General features: G+C 41.0%; 1 protein-coding gene across 6 annotated transcripts in view; it reads left to right on the top strand.

Moving 5' to 3' along the window:
- The window catches only part of Dnm3 (dynamin 3), a 486,761-nt gene that overhangs the window by 167,831 nt on the left and 298,636 nt on the right, over positions 1-20,294 (top strand). For all 6 annotated transcript variants that reach the window (XM_031387157.1, XM_031387138.1, XM_031387130.1 and 3 more), the window contains exon 12: positions 7,467-7,537. In XM_031387157.1, coding sequence (XP_031243017.1) covers positions 7,467-7,537 — 71 coding nt within the window. The remainder of the gene's footprint in view (positions 1-7,466; positions 7,538-20,294) is intronic.

The raw sequence follows: 20,294 nt of genomic DNA, 5'->3' as shown, positions 1-20,294 counted from the left end.
AAAAAAAAAAAAAAACTACCCATTGCAGACCTGGTGCAAAGGAATCAACTATACACATGATACTAAATAAATAAGACACTACTTTAACTTGTGTTTTTAGGCTGCAACATTCAAATGATATTATATAAACTTAATTCATAGGGATCCTAAGTAAAAACAATATTGAGAAAAAAGTAATGTATTGTTTTAACCATCTTTGTGACCTTACATAGGTCAGGTGTTGACATTCTCACGTTGACTTTTTCATTCTTTCATTTCTTTTTCTGTTTCGCTAAAATGACATGTTCAGTTTAGCATTTGTTTTGGATCAACCAGGTCCTAGAGTCTGAGAATCAACCCCAAAGTTCATGAAATGGAAGAGTGTGAGCAGACAGATCTGTGACTTCACAGACTTGAGTTTATACTAGATGTTCTGACTGAAGCATTGTCCTGGCTTGCAGTGCCATGGTGGAGCCAAGGCTTTCCATCAGAAGACACAAGCTTCTGAAATGACTAGGACAAAAGACACTACTTCTGCCTGGGATGTGCTTATTTTATGCCATGCTAACATCAAAGAGTCATGCCCAGTATTGATGCCAGAGTCTGGTTCTAACACTCCTAGCAGCCTGACAGTGCTGTGTATTTATAACATGCTAAGAAGCTATGTGTGAGTGTATGGGGTGTGGTCTAGAGTGATTGTAGTGATTAGGATTCAAAAAGGCTATGGCTGAGTCAAGGGGATTCCCTATGTCATTGTCATGAAGTATGCCAGACTTACCCCTTGTGTCCTTGGAGCTCTAATTGTTGTTAAGTTAGTGGACTCTGAGCTTAGACTACCTGGACATCAAGTCCGAGCTCTAACTCTTACTTTCTATGGAACATCTTATAAGTTATTTGCATCCTTTAAACTATTTACTGCATGCATGTGTGTGTATGCATGTGTACATGTGTGCTTGTGTGCGTGTGTGTGTGTGTGTGTGTTCTGTGAGAATCAGTTCTCTCCATTATGTTAGTTATAAAGATCAAGTTCAGGCTTGATAGCAAGTGACTTATCTGATGAGTTATTTCATATATATATATGTATATATGTATATGTGTATGTGTATGTATATACATATACATATATATGTGTGTATATATATGTGCATGTATGTGTGTGTATGTGTGTGTGTATGTGTGTATGTGTGTGTATACACACACACACACACATAAATACATATACATTTCTGTCAATTTCCTCACCCTGGAAATAAACAATGGTACTTAACTTATGGGCATTGTAAAGATGAAATGGAGTAATCCACACACAGCACTTTGTTCTGGTAATTTACCTTTGCATCACTGTGACTATAATACACAACAGAAACAACTCAAGGGAGGGAAGTTGTGTTGTGTATCCCCCCCTACTGTCCCAATGAAAAACCAAGTTGCAATTCTCCCAAAGCTCATTCTGCGGAACCAGTGAGTTTACCAGGCTTTCTTACAGAGTAATGGGTCCATAGCTTTAGGCAGGAGAATGGGTGACCTTAAAGCAGCCACTATGGATGGGGGCACCTTCATGGTTGCATGGATGGAGCCCCCTCTCCTAGCCCTTCCCTAGATGTAGCCTCTAGCCCAGTAGTTCTCCACCTATGGATCATGACCCCTTTGAGGTTGATTGATCCTTTCACAGGGGTCATTTAAGACCATCAAAAAGCACAAACATTTATATTAAAATTCATAATTACAATAGAAAAAATTACAATTATGAAGTAGCAACCAAAATAATTTTGTGGTTGGGGGTCACCACAACATGAGGAACTGTATTAAAGGGGCACAACATTAGGAAGGCTGAGATTCACTACTCTAGTCCTTCTCAGAGACTGAAAGGCCATGTGCAGTTGGTTCAGAATTGCATACATCTGGTTGGAAGGGTTGGCGGGATATTCAGGTAGGGGACCAATGATCCTCCCCATCATCCTTCTAAGAGGGAAAGCCAACAGTCAGCAAAGCCAGCTGTAATGATCTTTGGTGAGTAGGCACAGCCTAAATTCTGAAAATGCAGTGGTTTGGCTCAAAGGATATTCCCGCACAACACATGGTCATAACTTTGAAAGACTCACCCAAGGTGACACACTTCTTCCAACCAGTGTCCACCTCTAAAATGTCAGCAGTCTTCCACAACAGCACCATTATCTGGGGGAACTAGCATTCAAAACATAAGCCCATGGGAGACACTTCAAACCCAAACCGCGGCGTTTCATGGACAATGCCAAGGTATACTGTCTGGCCTGAAGAGTTGTCAGATTCTGTTTGGCTGAGGTTGTACTGACCTCTGATTACCCAGGTGGCTGAATCCGGGGAATGCTCTCACATGTGGCCCTTTGTGAACAGGGCACTCTGGGGGGGGATCGGTGTTTATCAAGGAGAAGTATTCTGAGCTTGAAGTTTTGTAGATGGGATCCTTGATAGGTGGCATCTGCCCAATTCCCAAAATATCCGTGAGGCCCTAGTGTTAGCTTGTGCAACCACTTGGATTTTCTCGAAGGGCTCTAAATACTTTTAAGAGCTACATCTGTTTACCTGCCAACGCAAGTGAGCTCATTCTCCTTCCCCCGAAGCCTTTTTTCCCACATATTTTGCTTTTTTGCTCCTGATTCTTTCTGTGAATCTTCCTAAAAACAGCTAGCAATAAACCATACCGCATTCCTGAATTCTATGCTGTCTTGAAATTCCCTCACTAAATAATTGGTCCATTACTTTTTGAATTCAGCCTGAAAAATTTCAAGACACAGGCCAAACACAGACAAATTCTTTGCCAGAATATAATAATCATACAATGTAAAATATTCTAAGACTTTCTTTTAAATCCCACATGTCCATATATTCAAATCCCTCCTGCAAACCAGCTCCAATGGCTGAGGAACTACATGGTCAGTTGAGTCACAACCGTGTCTCTAGTACCTATCTGTATCCATTACTTTTGCATTATTGAGACTACAGCATCTGAACAAACAACCTAAGGAGGGGATGGATTAGTTTCAAGATATGGGAAGATGGCAAAGTTTGGTGGAAGGAGCATGTCACCGAGGCTGTTCACATGCTGCCAAGCCAGGAAGCAAGGAGTGGAACTGGACCTAGGGTTGGATATAATTCTCCAGGGCCCACCCCTAGTGACTTCTGCCAGCTCACTCTACAGCAAGGTTCCAGAACTTCCCATGAAGTTCTAGCACCATGAAATAAGGGCAAAGATTGGAAGCACAAATGTGTGCATAGTGTCTTCAGATTAAAACCATAGAATTAACTTGAGCTCTTATTCACTTCATGAAGCATGGGAGAGATGGGAAGCCATGACCTGTTCTGACTGCCGGGAAACATTCTGTGTCTTTGATATACTAATTAATCCATTCTCCAAGAGGGTGCTAGAGATGGCATAGGTGTCTCACTCTTCTTAAAAAGTATTTATTTATTTATTTATTTATTTATTTGTGAGAGAATGTAAAAGCACATGTGTGAGTATATATGTATGTGTGTGTACAAGTATGTGAGTATCTGCATGTGCACAGAGACTAGAGGAGAGAATTAAGTATTCTCATGTATTACTCTCCATTTTTTTCTTCAGAGGCTCATCTTTAAATCTTTAGAAGACCTTCAGAAGTCTCTCTCTGAATAGGAGGCTAGTGTAATGATTCTCAACCTGTGGACCGGGACCCCTTTAGGGTTGAATGACCTTCTCACAGGGGTCGCATATCAGATATCCTGCATATTAGATGTTTACATTATGATCCATAACAGTAGCAAAATTACAGTTATGAAGTAGCAGTGAAAATAATTTTATGGTCAAGGGGGTCACCACAGCCTGAGGAACTGTATTGAAGGGTCACAGCATCAGGAGGGCTGAGAACCACTGGACTAGTGCTTTTTTGACTAGGCTAGAAGACAGCAAGATCCAGCTATCCCCCCCTCTGTCTTTCTCTCTCTCTCTCTCCCTCCTTCCCTCCCTCTCTCTCAGTGCTGGGGTTATAGCATATGTTGGGTTCCCAGCTTATTATGGGTACTGGGATCCAGATACCTATAAGAGTGCTCTTAACCCTTGAGCCCTCTGTCTAGTTTTGGGTTTTCCTCTTAAAGGAATAACCTGAGTGCCTGTCCTGATATCCAGCCAACACCTCTAGGAGCTTGTGTCCTCTCCTGGTTTAGACTTATCAGAAGAAACACATTTTGGAAGCATAATCACGTCATTTTGGATAGATGTCCACTTACATGCTGGGCTGTGTGCTGTCTTGAGCCTCTATCCTGTTGAAACATCTTATCAGAGCACCCCATTCCCTCAAGTCTCCATGTCTCTGCAATACTTCGAGATATTCCTACCATTTACTTTCTTTAAAAAAAAAAAATTCTTTTAAATGAAAGTATTAACTACTCCTGCCCAGGAAACATTGAGGGTAGAAAAAGAATCCTCAAATTAAACACAAGAACTCATAAATCTGGAAGTTTTGTTCTTAAAGGTTATTAAAGCATCATATGTTAACAGCTATTTTTCTAGCTGTTTCTATATGCCTAATTGCATGTCGTAGTAGTTATCTCTGTGAGTTACTGCTGCTATAAGGAAAAGCTTTGTTTGTCTTCAACCATTATCCAGTAACTGGGGAAAATCACAGGGAGAAACTCTGAGAAAGTGAAAAAAAAAAAAAAGGACCATTTTCTTCATCTTCCAAATGCAACCTGGCTGTTATCCTCAAGTGAACCCAGATTCTCAATTTCCAGGAATATGAATGAGAGGAGCCATAGCTTTTATTTTTCCACTCTTTCCCAAACTGCAGTCCAATTAATGTGTATCTCTGCCCAGGGTGCTCACAGTAGCTGTGGGTTACGCTGCCAAATATGTGGATATTTCATTCTTTAGGCCAGAACAATTTATTTGTACTTAAGCATTATACTTTATATGGAATCTTGGCAAATGAGCCTGGAGAATATAATAGCTAGGAGAATCTGATTTGGCTTGTGGGAGAGTAGAGGTAACACTATTGGTAAGTCAATAATCATCCCTCTGTAGTTTTCAAGAGATAAAATCAGTTTGTGTCTGATATGGGATTTTTTTTTTTTCATGAACATACAACGTTGCTGGCCTGACAGTCCCTGAGCTGAGTAGACCCAGAGTGACCTTTAAAATCCATCTTTGGCAGGTCCCTTTGTGATTCTCAGCAAGATTTGGGCAGATGACTAATTGAGATTAGCCACAAAAGCAAAGCCTGAGGACCCACAGTGCTGGATACTGAGGCCTAAGTACTAATACGAGCATAAACTGGCCAAGTACTAATTACATGGGAAGAAATTGCTCACATTAAAACAGACCATTCTTTTAGCTTCACAGATAGTTTAAAAAAGCCTAAAACCACAAACGTTTATTTGGCATCTATTTTACATATCGTGCTTGGTTCTGGGGATAAGATGAGAAATAAAATAAACGTTGTCTTTGCTTCTGAAGACCTTGGGTGCATTCGGGGTGGTATGGCTGGAGACTGTGCCTACTTCTGTTGAGAAAAACCACAAAACCAAAAGGTGATGCAAACGATTCGTTACATTTTTGGCAAACACATGCAATAGGTGTTTCAGTGATGCGTGATGCCTTTGTGTTATAGAATTGAGTCATAGGGAGGCCTGGTCCTGGGTGATCAGGGTTAGGGAAGATATTATCAAGGAAACACCCATACTGGAGTGTTAGGAAGAACGCATGCCTTTTAACTGGTATGATGACTCGGGTGCTCTTTAATGACTCTGACAGTGAAGGTACTCAGTGCAAAAGCCCTCACTGTGCCTCTCAGAAGCAGTGCTTGCCTAGCATGGCCCAAACCCTAGGTTTTATAATCAGCGCCAGATATAGGGTCAGGAATTGAAGATCATCCCTGCAATATAGTGAGTTTATGGCTAGCCTGGGCTACATAAGGCATTTTTTCCCTCTTTGTCATCTTCCTCTTCTTCTTCTTCCTTTTCTTGTAAAAGAAAAAAAGGCTCAAAAATATAAATATAGACCAGGCAGAGGTTCTTAATTTTCTTTACATGTCACCAAGTCTCAGCATCCTCAGATACAGCAGAGTTGAAGGACCAAAAGGTAACATAACGAGAGAAGTTCATTGGAAAATCCCCAGAATAAATAAAGTCTTTCTCCGACAATTTCTTTTCTCCCTACTCCCTTCTTGCCTTTCTCAGGTCCTATGGCTGCCCACAGGTCATTTCTTCACAAGGAGGCCTTCCATATCTCTAAGCTATATTTCACATGCATCTAACAGTGAAAAAACATCTCTGTGTTGCTTGTCACATATTCAACCCACTCCTTCATAAATCCCACTAACTCCCATGTTGCTGGAGACCCTTGTCCAGGCCCTGGCCAATCACAAAGCACATCTCATAGCACCTTGTGCAGAGTATGTCAAATCTCCTCTGAGTACTAACTAGTGCTCTATAGGAAATGAGGCACAGTAGACTGATGGAGCATGGCAAGTAACTGAGTCTAAAATACCAGGGAAGCCTCCCTTGCTGAGATGACAGTTTAACTGAGCTTTTGCTGACGTTTCAGTCAGATAATGAACTTCACTCCTCTGATGCAGGGTCTGCATTTCTTTGTATATTCCTTTTCAGAGTTGATAAATGAAGTATTCCTACTGCCTAGAAGGAGCTTAAAAGATAGAATTGAGTGAGCTGGAGTGGTCCAGGGCACCACAAGAACACCTAGAGAGTCAACTCACCTGGGCCCATGGGGGGCTCACTGATACAGAACCACCAGCCAAAGATCACCCAGGGGCTGGACCCAGGCCCCCTACACTTTTGTAGCAGATGTACAGCTTGGTCTTCATGTGGTTCCTCTAACAATTAGAGCAGGGGCTGTCTAGGTCTCTATTCCTTGCCATTGAATCCCCTTCCCCCTGCCTGGCCTCAGTTGGAGAGAATATACTTAGTCCTGCTTGGACTAGATGTCCCAGGGCAGGTAGTACCCAAGGTGGGGCTTCCCCTTCCCTGAGGAGAGGAGAGGGGGTAGTGGAGGGAAGGATCTTTAAGGGTGAATTGAGAGGAGAGGGGTTGCAATCAGGATGCAAAGTGAATAAGTAAATAAAATAGTGAAGTTTTAAGAAGAAAGAAAGGGATGGAAAAGGCTAAGAAAACCAAGAAGCCATATTGCCTATAAATGCTTGCCTTTCTTAGAACAAAGCCTCTGTTTTGGAGGAACAGAATAATTGTAGGCTTCGTGCTATGACAGCAAACAGTACCTGTCTGTGAACTACAATGCTGTTCTCTTCACATGATGCTCAGACTTACCTACCACATAGATTTTTTTTTAACTTACATATTTAGAGTGAAAAAGACTCCAAAAGGGAAAACCTATGTGTTATTTTAATCAAAAGATCACTTTAAAAACCAAACACTGATAAATAACACAAGCAATGATTGAATTTAACCTATGAGAATTTTGAAGATGGGTCATTACAACAATGATTCTCTCTGTCTTCTAGGTCCTGTTGTTGATTGACATTCAAGTCTCTTACATTAACACCAACCATGAGGACTTCATCGGCTTTGCAAAGTACGTGGGATAACTGATCCTTGTATGCAATCCTACTGCTATTTTTTTAAACATACATTATTAATTTCTATGACAGAAATACTTCCTTTTGACAGGACAGTCTGGGTCAGGGTAATTCTGAATCCATCTACCTTAGAACCCTGCAGTTATAGAGCAGGGAAATTTATTATTCTCTTGAGAAAAGATGGTAGTTGGGTTTCTTGTGCAGTCACGTGTCTTTAATAATCATTATTTTTGTTTTGTTTTGTTTTGTTTTGTTTTGTTTTTGAGACAGGGTTTCTCTGTGTAGCCCTGGCTGTCCTGGAACTCACTCTGTAGACCAGGCTGGCCTCGAACTCAGAAATCCGCCTGCCTCTGTCTCCTGAGTGCTGGGATTAAAGGCGTGCACCACCACTGCCCGGCCAATAATCATTATTTTTGGAAGGTGATCTTCAGTGTGTACTTAAACTACCATAGATGAACAACAATAATGGCACATTAAAATTTCAGGGTAATATTCTTTCTTCAATCAATGCCAAATACAATTCAAATTGCATCATATATCAAATAATATCAACTACAATTCAAGGTGGGTGTGGCAGTTCCCACTTGTAATCAGCATTTGGGAGGCTGAGCCAGGAGGATTGTTGAGAGCTGGATTCCACCAGCTTGAGCTACAGAGTTAGAGCCTGTCTCAAAATGCAATACACAAAGCCATGTAAATAAAATCCGAACAGACAACCCATAAGATCCAAAATAGTAAGCTGTTTAGACTTCCCTATACTACAATTTCTTTTAAAATTTAGATGTGATTTGTTAGACTGATCATACTACATTTATAAAACATATAGATTTATACACCTTTGTTTATATATTACTATTCTTCACAGGTCATAACACAGATAGTTATTCATTATGTTACAAATTAAGGTCCTGAATTCACTACTTTTTTTTGCTATCAATGGAACCAATATTTGTTATGTTTTAAGAATCTCCATTCTAGTTTTAACATGGCAATCAAATTGTTACAATCGAAAGAGTACAGAGTAGAGCCTATTTTATATTAAGTATAAAATAAAAGAGTTTATGTGCTTTTACTTGAACTACATGTCCAAGAACAGGGGCAAAGGAAAATAAGACACGGTAAGTATCAACACAATTTATTTTATTACACCCAGACTTAGAAGAAACATACACAGACCATGTGATCTAAACTAAGTAGTGGCCCTAGAGATTTATAAGTTCGTTTTAGGCAGGAGAATCTCAATTACTCAAAGGAAAGCATCTCGTTCTAATTTAAGCTATAGCTTTCATAGCTGAAGTAATGGTGTCAGTCATTCTTTATCCAGTGGCTCTCACTGTTTAATGTTTCCTGGCCATTCCCATCAGTGTGCCATGGGTGAACATCTCAGAGCTCTGTGATGAACATGTTCCCTTACTCAGTTGTCCTTTCAGCTACACTGACCACTCCTATTCTGTATGGGTACCTACTACATGATCCTTTCCTGTAGACCTGTGCTCTCTCTTTTGGTCCCATGTCTCTCTCCATTTTCTGCTCATATCATTCGGTAAAATCACTTAGCCTTCAGCGTGTATCTCTCCCTCCTTGGTCTAGAATTTCTCACAGTTCTCCCTTCAGTCAGTCAACTCCAGGTAGCTCTGTTCTAGTTCCTATAGAGGAAACATCAAGACAGAGAAATGATCATCTGCCTTTCAGGGGGTTGTCTAATAAGTGACAGGTATGTAAGGCCTTAAGATGGCAAGCTCTTCCATTGTCTGAGTAGTTTAAAAGATGAATGTTATCTTTACATCATTAGAAATAACAGGAATGCTTCCTTCAGTGTTGGCTTTTGTGATGGGAAAACACCAATTAGGATCTTACAAACATATGGTAGCTATATAAGTAAGCTAGATGCAGTGTGTCAAAAGCAAAAAGGCTGTTATGTTGCTACCCCAAGCCAAGAAGATGGAACAAAAACCCAATGCCTTTTGAAAGACTCACAGCTTTAAAGTATCACAGTTACAATTTAAACTTCACTGAGCATGGTGGGTTTCATCCCCCCTCGAGATATGGTCTCATCTAGTCCTTGCTAGCCTCAAACTCTTTATGTAGCCAGAGATGGCCTTGAACTCTTGATCTTCTTGCCTTTGCTTTATCAGTGCTGAGTTTACAGGTGTGTGCAGCCCTACCCAGCTTTATCCCCCTTCCCCAGATCAATAGTTCCCTGACTACCCATCTGCCTATCTACCCACCTAACCACCTACCTACCTACCTACCTACCTATCATCTACCTATTTACCCACCCACCCACCTACTTACCAACTTATCCACCTACCTACTTACCCACCCACCTACCTACCTACCCACCCACTTACCTACCTACTTCTCTGTCTGTCAATCTACCACTCACTCTCTGTTCTTTGCTTTCTTTCTTTTGATGGGCTAAGGTTTATTTCTTTTTCCAATAAATTTAAGTATACTTTGCCTCAGAGGTTGCAGGGATACATTATTATATTAATTTTTAGGTTTTTAAGTCTAGAGCTTTCAGACACAGCCTTTGGTGCAGCGTCTCTGTGATCCAGGGGCTGGCTTCTGATTACCAGTGAGTTGGGCTGTATTTTGTTGAGGGAAAAGAAGTGCTGTTAAAACTTCCCCAGAAGATTGGAATGCTGCATGGTTCTCCCCCAAACTTCCTTTTAAAGAATTGGTCTGGAAGCCAGCAGCTGGGTTGTTTTTGTTTTTGTTTTTTCCTCTTACTGATTTAACAAACAGAACAAGGAATAATCTCTGTCTTATGTCCCTCTGAGAACTGTCAGAAGATAAATCAATGAAATTAGAAACTAGATGGAAATGTGTTAGAAAACTATGTTAAAACTGTCTGTTAAGATAAGTTTCTCTCTCTCTCTCTCTCTCTCTCTCTCTCTCTCTCTCTCTATATATATATATATATATATATATATATATATATATATATCCCTCCCTTTTGCCCCTTCTATCCCTCTCTCTGCCTCCCCACTCTACTTCTCTGTCTGCCCTGTTCTCCTCTCCCCATACATAAAAACAAAATAACTTAATCACAGGACTCACTGTTCTTTCTTAAAATGTGTGTTTGCGGTGTGTGTCTGTCTGTGCGCGCGCGCGCGCGCGTGTGTGTGTGTGTGTGTGTGTGTGTGTGTGTGTGTGTGTGTGTAGTTTGTAGTATATGTGTATATGTATATATGTTGTATATAGTGTATGGTAGGCATGTGGAATCATGTGCCCATGCACACATAGGCAAAACCAGACAATGAAGTTGGCTGTCTTTTATTTCTCTGTGCCTTACTCTTTTTTAAGACTTGGTGTCTGAACTGGAAGCTTACCGTTTCTGCAAGTCTGGCTGGTCAGTGAATTCCAGGGACCAATCTATTGTCAGCTCCCAGTGCTGGGGTCACAGGCACCCATAGCCATGAGTGGTTGTGTAAGAGGGGGAGGGGGCTGAGAATTTGAGTTGAAGTACTCATGCTTGGATAGCAAGTACTGTTATCCACTCAACCACCTCCCCAGCCATGCAGAGTTTTTTTGTATTAAAGTGTATAATAACTTTTGTATGATTGCCTCCGGAATATTTTTTAGGTGCTAATTTCATTATTACAAAGACAATGCTTAATTTTTCATGAATATGTGTTAACTACATAGTAATGGCTCTCATCGTGCTATTTCAATGCATGCATACAGAGCGATTGATTAGATTTAGCCCCTGTTTATTCTGTCCCTCATTTTTCTAGTAATCCCATCAAAGATAATGTTTGACGCTAAGAATCAAAGGTAAATGTTCTTTCCATTTGTATATGGAGTACATTTCAGTGTGATGTGAGGTAATAACGAAGATGGGGAAATGTTCATTTCAAAATCACTTTGAAGGATTGTGGTCTTTTCTGTGCTTTTAAAAATTAAAAAAATATGGTTGTAGCTATAAATTTTAAAGTTGGCAGGAATGCTGTTTCCATCGAGGAGGGAAAATCAAGCCATATTTGAAGATAATTATGTAAGTATTTCTGAGTTCCAAAGACAGAAAAGAAAGGTCTAGGACTGAAGAAAATAGGCTCCTGGTTCCTAAAAGTTTCAGTGAGTCATCATGAGAATACCAGTCCTCAGGTTTGTGTGATGATAGCGACAGGTGTAGGTATGTGTGATGTTTGCAATGGAGCTGACTTTTTGGTCTGAAAGTGTTTTTTTTTTTGTTTTTTGTTTTTTTTTTAAGGAAAAACAAATGCTAAAATTAGAATCTTCATTTTTAGACTAGTGTTCAGGACATCTCCAGGTTCTTTCTGCCACAGAATCTATTCTCCACTGAAGGCCTCCCTTCTCCACCTCACAGTTGTTAACTGTGGGCCCTAAAACACGTGCCATGTGCAGTAAGCCTCAGTAAGCTCTGCTGAGAGCTGGCCTTGGAATTTCCTGACTTCTAAAACTTGGTATTTCAAATATAACAATATAATTTCTGAGCCTAAAAGTTGAACATTTCAGATGAAAATATCAACTTTCCTCATGACTTAAGAGATTTTAATTTGTCCTTCTTCCTTGTAGGAGGAAAAAAAATCTCCTAAATTATATTTTCTTAGGTAACCTACCTCGTCTTTGCTATTTGAGAAAATAAGGCCTGGGCCAGTTGTCTGTCAGTTCCCGACATCCCCAGCAGTCACACTGTTTGAACATGAGGGCCTTAGCCGAATGTCTTGGGTAGTGAAAGTTCAAATTCTTGTGCCCTTCTTGGATTTGCTCTTGGACACAGACTGTCCCTGAGTTTTCTGCAGTTCATGGTTTAAGAGAACTAAAGCTCCAGTCATGGACCATTAAAGACACATCCTGCCCCCCCCACACACACCCACCACTGTAAGCAGCAGACCCCAAGGTCAGTTTAGCTTCCCGTCTGCTGAGGAGATCTGAACACTTGTTTTCTCACACTTGAAACTACACAGTGAGCTTACTTCAGTTCTTGTTATGTGAGCACCATGAAAATGCTGGGGCCTGGGACCCTCACTGTGTCTCTTTCCCGATCCCGAGGAATGCCTCTGTTGCTATTTATCAAAGGCAGTGAGTTTAAACCTTCCACTAAACACCAGAGCCGGCAGGGCAAGGCCTTTCCCGCCACATTCTTCTTTCATGTTTCCCTACAGCAAACATGACTTCTAAAGCAATGATATTCCTTGTTCCTATTCTTTACACTACAGTGTCTCCTCCTGTGCAGCCAGAGCTTGGCTGCCAGGATATAGCAGAGGGGTTTTTGTTTTGTTTTGGTTTGGTTTTTGGTTTTTGGAGGGTTGTCTTGTTTTGTTCTGTTTTTGACTCATATCCAAATTTAGAGATAAAATGGTTGAATGTTTGGTCCCTGACTGGGATGGTTATCATGTAGACCTCTTAACTTTGGGCAAATTGAGAAGACATTGAAAGTCTCACTCCTTTGCGTTAGCATAAAGAATGCAGAGAGTGGGAGGAAGAGCCCTCTCTAAGGAACAGAACACTGATTGGTTACCCAGTGCCAAATGATCAGCCCTGAGAACATGCATACAAATAACATTATGCACATTGAGCAGGTTGTATTTATGTATTTAGAAATATGTATATGTATACATATTTGTATGTGACAACAATTAATTAAAAAGAGGTCATCAATTTTCGAGAGCAAAGAGGGGTATATGGATGGCTTGGAGGGAGGAAAGGGAAATGATGTAATTCTATTATATTTCTCCCCAAATAAATAATTTTTTAAAATAAAAAAACATCACCCATTCAAGTAAGTTATAAAGTCCAATGCTCTAAGCATCATTTTAAAGATAAGTGAAACTTGTTTTAGAATTTAAATTTTTTATATTGTTGAGAATTCTGTATGAGTACTGTATGTCATTTCCACCCCTCTTTCTCTCCTCCCCAACTTGTCCTGTGCTCCCCAACTCCCTCTCAAACTCATGACCTCTTCAGTTGTTTCATTTAATGCTACTCATATGTGCATGCATTTAGGACTGGCCAGCTGGGGTTGAATCACCTATCAGGGATACAACTTTCCTTCTTTCAGCCACCCTGGAAGGTTGGAGCCCTGGGAGTATGCTGTCATTTGGGTTATTAGCATGTCAGCTGGTGGTATTCCTGCAGGTCACGTTCAGGCAGCCATACTGTGAGATTTTATGGGTGCAGCTTTCCTGTTATGTCTATCTGGAAGTTGGTGTCCTGGTCCCTTGGCTCTTATGTACACACACACACACACACACACACACACACACACACACTCTCATGCATGTATGTATACGTGCACACACATACTCTCATGCACATACGCATACACACACACACACATGCACACATGCTTGTACGCAATGCACACCCCTCGATGCTGCTGCATGTTGCTGAATTTTTTTTTTTTTGCGATTTTCCACCGAGTCTTTGATGTTTTCTATATGGGACAGTTGGGGGGGGGGTCTCAGCACCAAATATCAACTGTCAATTTTAAGAACTCTCTTCATTCTTCACATGAATCTTAGAAATAAGTGGGTCTTCATTTATAGTCCCTCATCTTCTAACACAATCCCGTAAGATGTTCAACATGATATTTACCCAGAAACTCCCTAAAGGTCCTTTAGAAGCTCTCTACTCCTTTTTTGATTCAATCTGACTGGATGGAACCAGACATATAAATGGTAAGTTGCCTTCCTGGGCCTCTGAGGAATGGTCTTGTGTTTTGGAGGTAACCTGATAGAGCTTCTTCACCCCACAGCAGTGTGCCCACCAGGCTTAGACATGACAGTCACACTTATGTGTGCTGGTCAGTAGAGTATCCACTAGCTGCACATGGCTACCAAGCAGTTGACACATGCTAGTGAACTAGCTAATGAAAAAAAATGTGAAGTTTTAATTTAGTTGACACACTTGCCCAGCAGCTACTATATGGCATAGTCCAGATTTTCTGGCCACTAGATTCAGCTGTTGCCATCGTATCCTTCATCCATGAGTCCTATTTTGCTGATGGCTTGGTGGCTACAGGAGAAAAAGGAAATGAAGTCTTTTTGTTACCCCGGAATGAGCCTAAGGCCTGCCACCAGACTACAGAGAAAGGCTCCCTGCTGCCTCTGATCCCCCTATTAGTCTACAGGTTGCTGAAGTCTCTTCTATTTCCACATCTCTTTTTACAAAAGAAATGGGCTGGGGCTAGAGGGATGCCCATGCTTCTGATGAGTTCTCCATTTCCCTGCTGCTCCTGAGCTGACTTAGAGTCTACATACCTTCTTCTCTTCTCCCACTTTGATCTTTCACTTTTTAACCCCCATAGTCTGGTCTCTGCTGCAGCGCCGTATCATAACTGCTTTTGTCCAGGACAAATAGTTTAACAATGGACAATCCCACGCCTGTCATCTGACATCCCTGAGTACTCCTTATTGACGAGGTCTGCCCCTTTGCTTCAGTAGCCTATGTTCTTCTATACACTCTGTTCTGGTTTTCCTCTTTCTAATTCAGCCTCTCTTTTTCAGCCATCCTTAAGGCCTACCCATCCTTTGCTGTCTTTTTTCCCTAGACTGCTTCCTTCATTAGTCATTGCATTATGTCTGGCCAAACTCCCTGGCCCCAGTGCTTGCTCACCACCTCTGTTGGAAGACTCTGAATCCAGACCTTTGTTCTGGGATCTTTTTCGGGAACTCCTCATGATATTCAGCCTCCTCCCCCATGTTCTGCCTATGTGTCCACGAGAAGCTTCAACCCAGCATTCCCTGAAAGCAGCTCCATGACATAACCTGCAGTTCTCCCCTTGTCTCCTCTCTGTGGATGCTCCCTCAGTCGCTTTAACTGCAAATCAGATGTCATCCTGTGCTTTTTATTCTCTCTCTCTCTCTCTCTCTCTCTCTCTCTCTCTCTTTCTTTCTCTACCTCTCCTCTCCCTATCCTTCTCAACTCTATTTGGTTTTATTTCCATGCTATGTTTCTGAGTTTGACTCTTTTCTTCAGCCAAAACTGCTTTACCAAAACTTTTCTTCTCTCACTTGGGTTGCTACACAAGTTTCCCTGCCTCCTGTCCTGGCCTTTTTCCCTCTTTGGGGATTCTCCATTGCTCTCAGGATAAAGTCTGAACTAATTAGCATGACTCCCAAAGTCTTCTAGCCCTGTCTTCTGCTTATAGCCTCAGCTAGAGAGGTCATCAACCCTCTCTAGTCTAACCCCAAGTCTATTCCAGCAAGTCTGAGCATTTTGTAGTCACTAAATAAATATTACTTTACCACATGCCTATACTATGTTTCTTCAGAGTATTTAAATTTCTTTTGCTGGCAGACATTGATTGTTTGATTGCACATAAGCATGGCATAAAAATAAAATTCCAAAAATGTTTCTTAAGCTGGCAAGATGGCTCAGTGCTACTGCCAAGCCTGACAACCTGAGTTTAGTCCCCAGGACCACAGAGTGAAAGGAGAGAAGTGACTCCTACAGATTGCCCCCTGACCACCACATACGCACAGTAGCACAGGAGCAGGAGCAGCCACATCCTTTCCTCAAACAAACAAACAAATACATCAACAATGTAGTTCTTAAGAAACTGCCTTCAACTTTGTGTTTGGTATTATCAATGGAACAATGGTAGAAGAAATAAACTGCATACAGTACACCATCTGCTATCAAAGTGCAGACATTGTGGGAGAAGCAAGAAAGACCTGCCTGTAACACCAGCCTGGTTACACAGTCTGGACACAAACTCAAGGCTCTGGGGCTCATGGCAAGGAGAGATAACTGGAGGCTTCTCAGAAGACAAAATCTGTAAAGGGAACTTGATTTGACTATAAACACTTAGGAGAAATCCAACATCGGAAGGAGCTGGTCTGGGTTGGCTGCCTCCTTTCTTTCTGGCTTTAGAATCAATACTGCCCATTTTGGGGAAGTAATTTTTATAAAATCAATTCTTTGTCCAAAGTATTTTCTGGCTTAGAAACACTGAATGCTATCTGCTGTTCTTTGATGGCCAAATACACTCTGTAACTGGCCTCAACATAAACTTATTGATCTAGAAGGATTTTAAGGTAATTTACAAACTGAATCCATGAATTCACCATCAAAGTTTTATATTCAGCTTCCCTGAATCCTCTCCTCTCCACACCCTGGCTCTGCTTAGCACCCTCCTTGTAGAATACAGTGGATGTTTTCTTGTGTTAAAATTCACATCTTTAATTTTCTATAAACGTCTCAGGACAGCAGACTGACGCAGTATTCCTGGTCTTTGAATGTTGCAAGCAATTCCCATGCATGCGACTTAGTTGATGAGTGGTCACACACATCCTTGCAAACTCTTCTGAATTTTTGTCTCTGTGTTGTTCACAGGAGGGCACAATGGAAAAAGTGATGTCATGGCTTCTTTTGTTTGGATGGCTTCTAATGGGCTCTTACATTTTATAAAAATTTCAGTTTCCTATTATTTACTTTAAAAACCATTATGTCTTAAGTATAATAGACTGAATTTGGTTTTATGCTGTGGTATCTGGCACAACTTTGCACAGTGAAAGAAACATTAGCACACAGAGCAGGAGCTGAGGTAATTTCATTCCAAATCTGAAAATGGGACTCTTTTTTTCCTTTCTAATATGTTCTTTTGTTTTAATAAAGCTTATCCTTTATTTATGTTTTGTATTATATATATATATGTACATATATTCTACATACATATAACACACGCATACATACACACACACACACACACACACCTTCTTCACTTGAACTCATACTTTTGGTTAAAAAGACCATACCTTGTTCATGTCTACTTATTCAAAGTTGTTGCACTAAAATTGTTTTGTGTCATATTAAAACACTGTGTAGGAACATATGTTCTATGATAGCTGAAATAACCTAGTACATATCCATATCCAAGAATATAGCTAAAGACTCAAATTAACTTAAATTCTTCACATGTTCTATTATGAACACATTCTTAAATAATTCAGTAACTCAGTTACCAAGAATTATGATAATGGGTATATTTTAATTAAATAGCGTGCTTTTTTTTATTATTTATGGAACAACTGTCTGAAGTCAAGTATATAATTACCAGCCATATGCTTGAATTTATGGAGGCAGTTGTAAAAAAAAAAGGTATCCATAAGGTACAAAGTAATGGTAGTTAGTATTTACTCTAACCCTAGTACTTTAGATTGACTCATAAATAAATCTGTTTTTCCTCTGTGTAAGTGGTAGATAGTAAACAAGCATTGTTCCCTACAGGAATGCTGTTAGCAGAAACACTCTTTTTGTTTTTGTTTTTGTTTTTGTTTTTGTTTTGTTTTGTTTTGTTTTCGAGACAGGGTTTCTCTGTATAGCCCTGGCTGTCCTGGAACTCACTCTGTAGACCAGGTTGGCCTGAAACTCAGACATCTGCCTGCCTCTGCCTCCCAAGTGCTGGGATTAAAGGCGTGCGCCACCACCGCCCGACAGCAGAAACACTCTTTATCTAACATTGTTAATAAGCTCTGAGAGAAATGCTGTGGCTTAAGGGCATTTGGATCTAGAAGAAGCCTAAGAGGGCTGTGCATGTCTGTCAGCAGAAGCAACCTTGCCTACCATGTAGGAGGTCTTAGGTTCAATCTCTCACACTGCAGATAATCCCAATCAGAAACCAAAACTTACTACCCAGACAGACAAAACTTTGAGCCCAAGAGACAACTCATTCAGTCTGCCTTCCTTCGCTGTCCAAGTCACCCATGCTCCTGATAATTCATACCTTCAATGAACACTTTGCCACTGAGAAACTGTGATCTATGGGGTCACATTCTGCCTAAGGTTAGTTTCTGTCCTAAATTCTGCTTCCTCCCTTTTCCCTATGTCATTTTAAGGGAACCTATATGCATCATAAAGTCCATGAGAATCTATTTTAAAAAATGCTCACTCCGGGTTTGTTGTAGCTTCTAAGTGATCATACCAATTAGAGATTTGTTAAAGGTGTGCCCCTTAAAAAGACAAGCACATATTGGAAGTTGGCCACCACCAACGCACACTCACATTGCAGTAGACCTTTTCCTGTTTATTCCTAAAAGATGGGTGAACCCAGGAGGCCCCTGGAAATGTGACTTTGGAAAGACAATGTAGGAGAGTAGTATTTGAGACATCTAGTGTGCCAGGTTTGGTGGGCAGCCAGAGGGCAGTGTGGGTACATGGGATCCTGGCCACAGACACAAGCTGGCTTTTCCACAGTGCTTACAAAACACTGAGAACTCTAGGCTGAGATACCTTAAAGGAATGACTGAAAAGAAATGAGGGGAATTGGTCATATAGCTAAGAATGATAAAACTAAGCCAAAGGCAAGAAAGAAACTAAAGTTAGTACATTAGTAGTAAAAAAAATCAAAAGCACACACAAAATTCTCCAGCAACCAGAAACAGTGTTACCTTTCACTGCCCACCCTGCCCAGCCTCAGCCGAGTGCGGTGTGTGGTTTTTATGAGTCTGAGCACAGACAAGCAGCTTAAACATATCAGGGGAGATTGTGAAAATCTGCTGTTTTGAACAACTGTTCTAAGTGGGTTTTTGATTTCTATCTTGCGACTGAACCATAACATCCAAACACTTTAAGCAGACAGTCTGTGGCTTTAATCTATCTTTCCTTTATTTCAGATCATTCCACTGTTCTCTGAACATAAACTTCAAATGAACTGACAGAGGGTAGGCAATTGCTGGTCCTGCCAGAATACCTAAGATGAGCTCTGCTTTCTTATGATAGATCTATGGATCCACAGAGCCAAAGCCTTCACCCTTCTGAGGGCTAGAATATTGTCACACTTAACAGTGTAGGCTCTGGGTCTAAGTTGTTAGGAGGGACAATGGACTTTTTTCTTTTCTTTCTTTGTTTTTTTTTTTATTAGATGTTTTCTTTATTTACATTGCAAATTTTATCCTTTGAAAACTTCTCTTTTCCATCCCCCCCTCCCTGCTCACTAACCCACCCGCTCCTGCTTCTCTGTCCTGGCATTCCCCTACACTGGGGCATCAAGCCTTCAGGAGAGCAAGGGCCTCTCCTCTCATTGATGTCCCACAAGGCCACCTTCTGCTACAAATGCTGCTGGAGCCATGAGTCCCTCCATGTGTACTCTTTGGTTGGTGATTTAGACCCTGGAGCTCTGGGGATACTGGTTGGTTCATATTGTTGTTCCTTCTATGAGGGGTGCAAACCCCTTCAGCTCCTTGGGTTCTTTCTCTAGCTCCTCCATTGGGGACTTTGTGCTCAGTCCAATGGATGGCTGTAAGCATCCACTTCTGTATTAGGCACTAGCAGAGCCTCCCAGGAGACAGCTATAACAGGCTTCTGTCAGCAAGCACTTGTTGGCCAAGGCCTTGGTGACTGGACCTTACCAGTGAATGAGTTGGAAGGAAGAGGAGCTACATCAAAAAGTGGTGGAGAGTGGAGTAGGGCCTTGAAACCTATGGCAAGAACGTTGGCTTTGGCCTTTGAATGGAACAGTGCTGATGGAAGTAGAGGGTAATGAACAAGAAAATAATACACGTTACAGGCTGTGTGAAATGAAAAATCACTAGTGCATGGAAAACAGTGTACACTCTATAAGCATCATTTGATGCTCGGTCTCCTTACTGTGCGTAGTGTGGGACCTCTCCCTACCTACCATCACATCAACCAACCCACTGTTATTAACGTAGTTTTCTTTTTCCCCTCCACATGGAGTAATTATAGTTTCTGGTTGCTAATTGCTGAAAGAAATCCCACTGGATTGTTTTATCTTCCAGAATTAGATGGATCCGGCTTGATGCTGTTACTTCTGCCCTGAGT

This window comes from Mastomys coucha, unplaced genomic scaffold (genome assembly GCF_008632895.1).
Source record: "Mastomys coucha isolate ucsf_1 unplaced genomic scaffold, UCSF_Mcou_1 pScaffold1, whole genome shotgun sequence".
NCBI lineage: Eukaryota > Metazoa > Chordata > Mammalia > Rodentia > Muridae > Mastomys > Mastomys coucha.
The sequence above is the reverse complement of the archived record's forward strand: the minus strand, read 5'-3'. Positions and strand labels throughout refer to the sequence as shown.